Here is an 11,024-nt window from a genome sequence, read left to right as displayed (position 1 = left end):
TTATTTATTTCATATTTAATTACTCTATTTCTATTATTTATTTTAATAATATTTATTCGATTTTTCCTTTTACAAATTTCTTTAATTCATTATCTTAGTTCGTTAAGTAAAAAAATTATTGTTTTTTAATTTATTTTTTAAATATTTCGTTAATTATGTATATTATTTATTTCGATTATTTATCTGAATAAAAATAATAATATTTATTCGATTTTTCGTTTCACTATTTCTTTAATTAATTATCTTAATTGGTTAGGTAAAAAAATATTATTCAATTTAATTTATTCTTTAAATATTTCATTAATCTTGTGTTTTATTTATTTCATATTTAATTACTCTATTTCGATTATTTATTTGAATAATATCTATTCGATTTTTCCTTTTACTATTTCTTTAATTCATTATCTTAGTTCGTTAAGTAAAAAAGATATTGCTTTTTTTAATTTATTCTTTAAATAATTCGTTAATTATGTATATTATTTATTTCATATTTAATTAATCAATTTCTATTATTTATTTGAAACGTATATTTAAGTAAAAAAAGAAAAAAAATTAAAACTCAATTTAATTTATCTTTAAATATTTCGTTAATTCTCTTAATATATAATTTATTTTATATTTCATTTTATTTCTTAATACAAAAATAAAACAACAATTCTGAAAAAAAAAATTTATTTTTGACCCAAATTCGGGTCCGGACCCGGATTTGGGCCGGCTAGCCGACCCGGACCAAAATCCGGGTCGATGTGCCCGGACTGGTCCGGGCCAGTAGCCGTAACGGACCATCGCTGTGGTCCGTAACGGACCATTTCTGGTCTGTTACGGACGGTGCAGCGACGGAGCCGCCAGAAAACTCCATTTTCGACGAGCTCCGTCCCTTTTTTCACTCTTTTTCAACATTTTAACCTCAAATTCGATATTTTCTTACATTTTAACCATAAAAACATGAATTTAACCCATATTCATATCCTAAACATTCAAACTTTCACAAATTCGAAGTAGTTATTTATAGAAAACATGTCTAACCTTCCAGAAAATGACGGTCTCCGGCGAATCGAGGTGGCTCTGGTCTTAGTCGAAGTTGGTGAGGTCCAGGCTGTCCGTAGGCGACGTCGACGGTCCGGGCAGATTTTTTCTTTTCTTTTTTTTCTCTCTCTATTTTCTCTTCTCTTCTTTCCTTGATGGGGGGTATTTTCGACCCTACACAAATAATAACATTTTCCCTCTTTTTTTTTTTTTTTTTTTTTTTTTTTTTTAAACTTGGTCAAAGGCTATTTTGATAAACATACCGGGTGGGGCAGCCATTGCCCACCATTTCCTCCTAACAGTAGTAGCCGCTATTGGGTCTTAATTCTTCAATTCCCTGTTTGATTTAAATAAAAATCCAAATTTTGAAAAGAGTCGATGAAATATGTAGTCGAAAATTTGTGTATCCCATGAAATCTGTGATTAAATTTTATTATTATTATTTTTAAAGTATGTTTTAATCACTTTTATAGCTAAAGCAATATTTAAAAATTACTTATGAAAATCACGCACAGAAAGAGTTCATGTAGATGTATATTAACAAGGGAAAATTGTAGCAGCGGTGCTAAACCTTTCGTTTATTAGCAGACTTTGTCCAAACCTTTATTTTGTGCCAGCGAAAGTCCCAAACCTTTCATAAATATGTAGCCGAAGTCCAGATAGATGAAATCCATCCATTTCACCGTTAGTTGACCAAAGAACTGACTTTGACTCTAATTTTGACCATATTAGTAAGGGCAAAATAGTAACTTGCATATTATCCCATTAATTAAATAAGTTAAATAGATAAACCATAAATAAATAAAAAAAGAAAGAAAGAAAATTTTCTTGATTGATCTCTTGCTTTTCGACTTTTGGGTCTTTTTAGGTGACTACGTTTTTATTTCCTTCTGTCTAAAAATAGAATACCCAAAAATTTGGAGAAATTGATGAGAGGAGTTTGGATCGAGCGATCATGTCAGCTGCAAGAAACTTCAGCTTGTTCATTTTAACTATCAAGGTTGAGAATAATCCCATTTGTGCTGAGAGGAACCTCGGATCCAGATCTTCATTTCATTAAAAGGGAAAAAATTTGGATTAAAAGGGAAAAATCAGAATAAATAAAAGGGAAAATTGGACAAGAATCGAGCTTTTGGGTGGGATGGAGGTGGAGGTGGAAGCGAGAGTGGGGGTGTGGTGTTGAGTTGGAGAAAGAAGGTTGGAGTGGGTGATGGTGGTGGCCGGTGGATGGCGGACGGCACCACGACGATGGTCTATTGCAATTTGGATTGTTGGGGGGGGGGGGGGGGGCAAGAAGATGATGCCCACATTTTCTTTCTTTCATTTTTTTTTTTATTTATGGTTTATCTAGTTAACTTATTTAATTAATGGGATAATATGCAAGTTACTATTTTGCCCTTACTAATACGGTCAAAATTGGAGTAAAAGTCAGTTCTTTGGTCAACTAACGGTGAAATGGATGGATTCCGTCCATCTGGACTTCGGCTACATATTTATGGAAGGTTTTGGGGGAGGGGGAGGGGGGAAGATGATGCCCACATTTTCTTTCTTTCATTTTTTTTTTTATTTATGGTTTATCTAGTTAACTTATTTAATTAATGGGATAATATGCAAGTTACTATTTTGCCCTTACTAATATGGTCAAAATTGGAGTCAAAGTTAGTTCTTTGGTCAACTAATGGTGAAATGGATGGATTCCAACCATCTGGACTTCGACTGCATATTTATGAAAGGTTTGGGACCTTCGTTGGCACAAAATGAAGATTTGGGCAAAGTCTACTAATAAATAAAAGGTTTAGTACCGCTGCTGCAATTTTCCCTATTAACAAATGAAAGCAAATCAAATTACAAATGTGACAGTAAAGCTGGACATTTTGGTTCAGAAATTCGAAATTAATAAATTTCAAAACTTTATTATCGTTTGGTTTATTTGTCAAAAGCTATAGATTTGAGTCTAACCAATTTTACATTCGTACAAAACTTCCATAGGATAAAAGAATGTGTCTTCATTAAAGAATCTCCCTGAAAATAAGCGAATTAAAGGCACTAAAAGGATTTTTTATTTTTATTTTTATTTTTTTTAATAAAAAGTAAACATGGTCCCTTGATCCATCATTGATTAGATTTACATAACCAGAAAAGTTGGCCGGTCCCCCACAGTTGTCACTCTATTTCACGCGGAGAAATAGTTTTTATGTCCATTTTTATCATAATTCTCAATCGATCAAAATGGAATTGGACAGTCGGTTTCATCGAAAAAACAGAATCGATTTGAAAGTCGATCCACTTTTAGGTCAAAAATTCAAAGACGGTCGGTTTGCAGTAAAATCTAGGTGGTTTACTTCATAATTTTGTTTATTTGAATTTCTTACCACAGACCTATATATATTCTTTACCTTTTTCGGGTCAACGTAACTAATTTTCAAAATATTGATTATCTCGATAAAAAATTTCAAATTACAATCTTGCACTCAAATTATAGAAGTTTATTGAAAATTTAATCAATTTTTTTTTATATATAAGTTGGAACAATCTCATGAGAATGATCGCTGACTTTGCAAACAATTACACAAAATTCAGCCTTCCCTTTGCAGTATTTTCTTTGATTTGTTTTTCTTAAACTTTATACCATAAATAATAGAAATGATAATACATTAGGAATATTTATGTGCAGTAAGAGGAAAGCCTTTCCTCTAAGTATATATGGGGCGATGCGGCATTTACGCAATCCAGTCCAAAATTATAAAGACATCTCTCCTTTAATTGACAGACGTTGGACATCTGTAAAATTAAATAATGAGGTCACTTATTAAGGGGCTTAAGTTAGTTAATTAGATTAATTGACTAATGTAACGAGTTTAAGTAATCAAATTAATTAATATTGAATCAAGTTAAGTTTAATGTATGGGCCAAGTCCGCTTAAACTTCTATTAATAATTTGTTATGATTCGAGAAATCATAACATACGTTGATAATCTTGGTAGCACAAAAAGAGAAATCATAATAGCTCATTCTTGTTCCTTTGTATGGATTATCATAGAAAGCTAGATAATTGGACAGTTATGGTGTTCGAACAGCGTGATTGTTTGTGTTTCTAGATTGTTAAAGAAGTTTGTAGAATTTACTAAAGGTATAATTCTATCATAGTTTCTATCTAAATACAAGGAAGATCTTTGATGAAAATTGAAATTATTTTAAATTTCACTATGCGTGTAAAAGTAAATTCTCAACAAATTTTCCATTCAGTTAATTGATATTGTAATTAATGTTGTTAAAAGTAAGAAATTTGTCAAATAATATTTAGATTTAGGAAATTTATTAAACGGTTTAAAATATAAATAGATTGATTTAATTATAAATATATAAAAATGAGTGGTGAGTAAATTAATAGTACTTGTAAGTATCTAGAAATGTGAGGACAAAAAATGTCCCCAGTGTTTATGAACATGAGCCAAACATAGGCCGAGCAAACAGCAGAGGGGGAAGATGGAAGTGTGAATTAGGTAACTTCACACACAAATAATTGAAGGTTTCTTCATCTCCATGGATCATATGGAGTAAATGATCTAACTACAACAGCGTACGCATGCATGGTGCTCTCTCTCATTCGGCAAGCATGACTCAAGTGTGATTATATATGGAAGGTTTCTCTAGTACTACTGAATCATCAGTAGGAAATAAAGCCGAGGTGATGAAGGCTTGGAAAGGAGGAATGGGATTAATGGTTGTGCGGCTGATGATGATGCTTGAAATTTCATTAATATTATTAACGAGTGTATCTGCATCTCCATATGCATCATCTGATCAGATTATGCCAGCACATATAACACAGCCTGAAAGCTGCATTGAGCAATGCATGAGAGACTGCAAAAGCAGTGGCATAGGTGTGGCTGCCTGCATCAAATATTGTCCGGTGCACTGCCTTCCACCAGACACTAGTTCGCGCAAAGCCCACTACTGTAATCTTGGATGCATGCTAGATCAATGTGCTAAGTTCACTGATGGTATGTACACTACAATATCGTTCTTCTCCTCCCCTTTCTTGATTTCTGATAAACATATATACTAATTTGATGATTCATTTTTGCAATTTGCAGATGAAGAGATGATGGGACGCTGTGTTTCCAATTGCCGTACTTTCCATTGCAATGTCAAAGCCTAATGACAACATGGTATAATATAGCTTAATTTTCTTGTTTCCGATCAAGTGTATGGTTAGATGATGAACAAGGTCCACAGCAAATTAGCTTAAATTTTAGACAGAATAAATGTGGCATTAATAAAACTGCTTGTACTAATTTGTGAGTTAATTATATATCCAGTATTCTTCCCTTGCTGAGACAAATTAATTATAAATGAATTTTCAAAGGAAGTTGATGTGAAACATGATCACAGCATATCAAGTTATTTTAAACAAAAAAAGGAAACGAAAAGAAAAAAAGAGAGTATTTTCAAGACATTTTGCATGACTTCCGATGAATAATATTTTAGATCAATTAATTATGTTATCACTTAGAGGATAGCTAAGGAGAGTGTGATTTAGCCATTTAGGTTCTCAAAATGATCAAAATAGAGATTCATTAATAAAAGTGATCAAATACATATGTACTCACTTAAATGAGATAGGTGATATCTTAAAACGGCAAATATATATAATATCGTGAATAAGTAATAAGATTATTAATAAAATATGGTAATCATGAGAATCACATATTTATTGTGGATTCAAATAATCCCAACTTTAATCCAAATAAACAGATATTCATTTGTATGCTTTCAACTAAATTATAATATCCATTCTAAATAAACAAATAAAAGTGATTTGATAAGCTTTGGAGAAACATGAAAGTTAACAACGATATTAGGATTTAACTTTAACATCGATTCTTTTAGTTAACAATATTTGAATGAATTTGATAATCAATATTCTTAATTTGTTTAATCTCTGCCAACTAAAATTGAACCAATTTTTACATATTCTCCCACTATATTTCTACGCAAGATGCGAATAGGCAAAAGCACGTAAATACCTAGAATATTCAATTCTAGGTTACACAAAGTATAGTGATATATTTTTATTCTTATTAAACTTTACAATGAATAAAATTATTATGTTAAGTCACAAAATTTTTATATTGTTCACAAAACAAAATTTTCTATTATCATTTAATGGAACGTTGGAATCCCGCTTACTACTGAAGTCCACACATAATATAAATAAACTATACATGGACTTGGGGTAATCACAATCCAGTCCCAAAGAATAAAGATATCTCTCCTTTTTTGAATTGAATAAAGCTATTGGTCGGCAACGACTACAATAATCACCCTACGTGACATCTTATGTGGCAACTAATTATTTGAAACATTAATTTTTAGAAATTTTATTACCTCAAATAAAAGTTAATATCTCCATAAAAAACTGATACATAATGAATGTTGCAATCGTTTACTACAAATAACATTATTTTTTCTTATTAGATTAGCAAATATATATTTCTTAGAGTTAGTCTAAAGAGTTAAAGCAAACACCACATCAATCAAGGGTTTGCCAAATCATTTTCTTCTATATTTTAATGTAAAAAGATAGAAGACGATGCACATTTATAACTAGTGTAGTACGTGAAATCTTATATTGAATCCTTTATAATTCGTACAATGAGAGAATAGAATATGTTACAACTTTAGCTAGCTAAATAATTAAAACCAACGTTGATTTAAGAGTTGAATCCAAAGCAAGAGTAGATGAGGAGATTTTGAAGACAAAATGATATACATATAATTTTGTATACATATGTAAGTGGAGAATATAATTTATTTCAACTTCGAAATAAGAAGACTTAATTTTGTGCAAAACGTGCAAAAATTAATTTTCTCTTCCAAAAGTGATATTTACTTGTGTTATCTAGGGATTAACACCTTCTGTCTTCTGATAAAAAACTTGAAAGACCAGCAAATATAGAAATATTGAGCACATCAAGCTTTTATATCCCATTCCCTTCTGTTTAACCTGTTTCACAACGATAAGAAAAGAAAAAGAAAAGGAAATAAATTAATTGGGACATTGACTAAACGTAAAAACGAATGATTTCACTTGTAAGTCGACAAACATAAATCTTATTTGACATATGCTAAGTTAAACTTGGGATCAACATCGTAGTACATGCAATTCAAAACGAGTTCAACATGAACGCGTTATATCATACTACTAATTTGCTTTGTAATCAATATAGAATTGTCATTTACATTAGTTTAATTGTACATTCATTCTCTGAAATTGGAATTTTGTACTAAAATCTCTAAAAAGAAACGAAAAGAAAAATCTACTATTTACAGTTACCTGGATGGCATTTGAAGTTAGGAAAATAGACGTAGATGAAGTTGAAGTTGAAGTTGAGGAAGTGGATAACGCAGAAATCCCGACACTGTATACCATCGTTCCATCGGGCTGGAAGAGCCCATAGTTTCTCTCAGATGTCGGGCCGGGCTTCATGTCTTCATTAAACAATGCAAAAACATAAACTTCGAGTCTCATGTTAGGCCTTAATGGTGTCCCCTCATTTTTCAACTGCCTTCTCATTAAATTCCGATTGTACATACCGGCATTTTGGACCGTCGCGCCAATTTCATCTGGATCACCCTTTGATGGCCACCCTGTTTCGGAAACCATAACTTCAATCCCTTGAAAACCTAATCGAGCCATGGCAAATATTACTGCATCCACTTGAGCATACAGCATGTTGTCATAATGTAGTTTTGTGTAAGGATCAACCATTCCAGGATTACGGTTGAACAGTACATAATCTATAGGAATCCTATTGGGATCATCTTTATATGTAAAATAAGGGTAGGCATCGATCAAAAATGGTGCCTCTGTATCAGCCAAAAACTTTAAAATTTGCGTCATTATACCGGTGAGTTCAGATTGGAAACTTCCGGCAGAAGGTGGATATGATGCCGCAAGAACTGCTAAAGAATGGGGTGTTGTAACCTTAATGTATTGATCTAACCCTAATTTCACTAAAGCTGCATGAATGCTCACCATGGCTGGTACGACGTTAGTTATTAGTGTCGTGTCATCGCCGGCGAAAAGCTCGTTTCCGACAGCGATTCCAGTGATCCTAGTGGTAGGAAAATATGGCCTAATATGGGTTCCTACCCATTGAAGGGCTTGTTGTTGATCCATTAAGGTTGTTAACACTTGGTTTTCAACTGTCACCATGAGTTCTATGTTGGAGTTGGCAAATGCTGTCAAAACTTGAGGATTTGTGTCGTAAATTCGTGCTTTTGTTATCCTAAGTGAGTGCAGGAGCTCAAGAACTTTATCAGGGGGTGGTAAATTGTTTCCGACTTGACCATAATTTATGCCGAGGGAATCTACTACTCTTACAGAACCAAAACCTGTCCAATCCAAAATCAACAATTAATAGGATACATACACATAAGTATATATGTACGATAAAATATAAAAAAAAAATGAAGAAGAGGAAAAAGAAAATTGGTCAGCAATTACCGACGGCGACTCATACAGAACTTTCATCTACGGAATTTTGGACGGCTATAAGAAAATTTTTAAGTCGTGATATAGATATATACCTGATAAAGTTAGAAAGAATCCCAGAAATATATGCAATATTGCAATCTTGTGTGGAAATGCTTCCATTAGAGAGAGAGAGAGAGAGCGCTTCTTCAAGGAGAAGGGGGATCAGAGAGAAAGAGAGAGAATCTATCTCTTTGATAAAAAAGGAAAGAGGGGGAAATGAAAGAGATGTGCAAATAAAGATATATATAAGGTATCTCCTGTGAATTCCTTTCTTTGCGTGCTTGTTTATTTTTTCTGGTTTTTCGAGGTTTTGGTTTGGCTTGCCTTGTTAATGATGGCTTTGGGACAACCATATATACTGGTTTTGGTTGACTTTGGTCTCCTTATCTTCATCTTGTCATAGGTTCTTCAATTTTGGCGGCCTCAATTGTCTTTTCCCTTCTATTCTCGCTCGACTCCCCGACACTTTCTTCTCGTAAAAGAAAATATAACGGAGAATATTGTAAAAAATAATTTCAAACTCAAACCCATAGAGTCTCAAATTTTATTATTTTCTTGAGTTTTTCAGTTTCTAAAACCTATATTATCTTCATAAAATTACTTTTTGAGTTGTTTATTTTATTTAAGCAGAAACCATAAGAAAACATTTTTGGATAAAAAAAGCTTCGGTTCCAACTTCAGATTTCCACTAAATTGGCCTTTTGAATTTTTTTATTGATTATTCTTATAAAAAAATCAATGTATTGTTGAAAAAGTTGATAAATAAAATTATAATCCTGTGACTTTTTGACGATTTGTTCATCCAGCGGTTATATATATATATATATATATCAGTATATGAAAAATAATGTCAAAAATTCATCATAATCATACTCGTTATAATTAATAATCATGCGTCTTACTTTGATTACATCAATTTTAAACCAATGATCCTGATTAGATCCAACGTTCTAAAGAAAAAAATAACAATTAAAAAATATCTGGTGGGATTCTAATGGCAAATAAAAATTAATTAATTTCTTCCTTCTACAATAAAGTTACAAAAGCCTTTTAGTAAAGAAGACAAAAGAATGTGTGTGTATTAAACTATAACTAGTTAATTTCCTCCAAAAAAAATTAAAAATTATAAAACTTGACCTCCTTTTTTGCGTTTTGGAGGAGAATTCAAAGATAACCTACGTTATTTTTGGCCCAAATGTAATCATATTGAAAAGTGGAAGTGTTTGGTAAGTGGATAAGGAATGGTATACGTAGGAATGACGGAGATTTTAATGTTCTTATCTTGATGCAAAAAACACACAGTATTATATATGCAGACAAAAGTTATTTTCTTGGCCCCATATATTCATCATTTTGCAATTTGCAGTAACTTTTCTTTTGGTCTATGCAATATTACATTTGTACACATGATATATTATTAATAATTCTACAAAATGGGATATTGGAAAATTTCTTTTCTCTAGGATTTTGAGATTCCCTAACTCCTTATTGTGTCAAGTTTATAGTAGAAAGGGATCAAATTTGATTTTCTGACGAGCAATGGTTGTCTCTGAACTAAAGAATGGAAAGCAGGTGTAACTTAGGAGGGATACATTAAAGATGTCGAAACAAGACTGTTGATCGAGGGTGGAGCCGTGGGAACCCAAAAAAAAAATAAAAAAAATAATAATAATAATTGTACTGGGATGATATATACATGTAAAAAGTAAAATGGGTTGGGGTGCGTCGCTAAGCTTTTACAACATGATCTTTGAAAGATAGTTTAAGTCTAATGTTCGATAAGGGACATTAAATAGGCTAGACAATGTTAAAATAAAAATAGAAAAGAAAAATTTTTCCCAATAATATTTTCATAAATTCTGCATAGACTAGTAAACTATTTATGTTTTGATGTCTTCAAATCTATGAATTTTTCACGATACTACAGATGTCAATATGATCCATAGGAAAACCCATTGAAATAATAAAATAGCATGCAGCTGATTTAGCCACCAATATTACTAGTCAAGAAAATAAATATAGAGCTTTTTATTTATTTATTTATTGGATATTTTGCTTAACTCTTAAGCATCAAGGCAAGAAGGAAAGAGATGGATACAAACTTCTCTCTTTGGCCGAAAAGGGAAGACAGATATTCATACAATCTTTAAAACAAGTAGCAAAACATTGTGATAATTATTTGACTATTATAAGAATAATTAATTTTGACACTCCAGAATGTCCTAGTCAAAACTCAAGATATCAACTTTACAGAAAGGCCGTTTGATCTAATGACCTTATTTTTAATTAAAAACTAAAATAATATATATATATATATATATATATATATTCACCACAACGATTTGTGTTTGCTACAACTACGATCTGCTCCACTGTCGTCGCCACGGACACGGACTACCACTACCACCATCACCATCACCATCACCATCACCATAACCATCACCAACACCTCACC

At 31.8% G+C, this 11,024-nt stretch overlaps 2 protein-coding genes across 2 annotated transcripts; one reads left to right on the top strand and one right to left on the bottom strand.

Annotated features, from left to right (window-relative positions):
* The first annotated feature begins 4,463 nt into the window (after positions 1–4,463).
* LOC111402773 (protein TAP1-like) lies at positions 4,464–5,394 on the top strand. The gene is made up of 2 exons (XM_023031108.1): positions 4,464–5,030; positions 5,124–5,394. Exons 1-2 carry the CDS (start codon positions 4,664–4,666, stop codon positions 5,186–5,188), a joined length of 432 nt encoding a protein of 143 aa, XP_022886876.1. The 5' UTR covers positions 4,464–4,663; the 3' UTR covers positions 5,189–5,394.
* Positions 5,395–6,742: 1,348 nt separating this feature from the next.
* LOC111402237 (glucan endo-1,3-beta-glucosidase 11-like) lies at positions 6,743–8,885 on the bottom strand. The gene is made up of 3 exons (XM_023030402.1): positions 8,623–8,885; positions 7,367–8,427; positions 6,743–7,036 (listed from the first exon to the last, which is right to left on the bottom strand). Exons 1-3 carry the CDS (start codon positions 8,687–8,689, stop codon positions 6,932–6,934), a joined length of 1,233 nt encoding a protein of 410 aa, XP_022886170.1. The 5' UTR covers positions 8,690–8,885; the 3' UTR covers positions 6,743–6,931.
* Positions 8,886–11,024: the final 2,139 nt, after the last annotated feature.

Source organism: Olea europaea, chromosome 10, assembly GCF_002742605.1.
Source record: "Olea europaea var. sylvestris chromosome 10, O_europaea_v1, whole genome shotgun sequence".
In the NCBI taxonomy this organism is placed as follows: domain Eukaryota; kingdom Viridiplantae; phylum Streptophyta; class Magnoliopsida; order Lamiales; family Oleaceae; genus Olea; species Olea europaea.
Note: the sequence above shows the minus strand (reverse complement) of the source record. Positions and strands in the feature narration are given on the sequence as shown.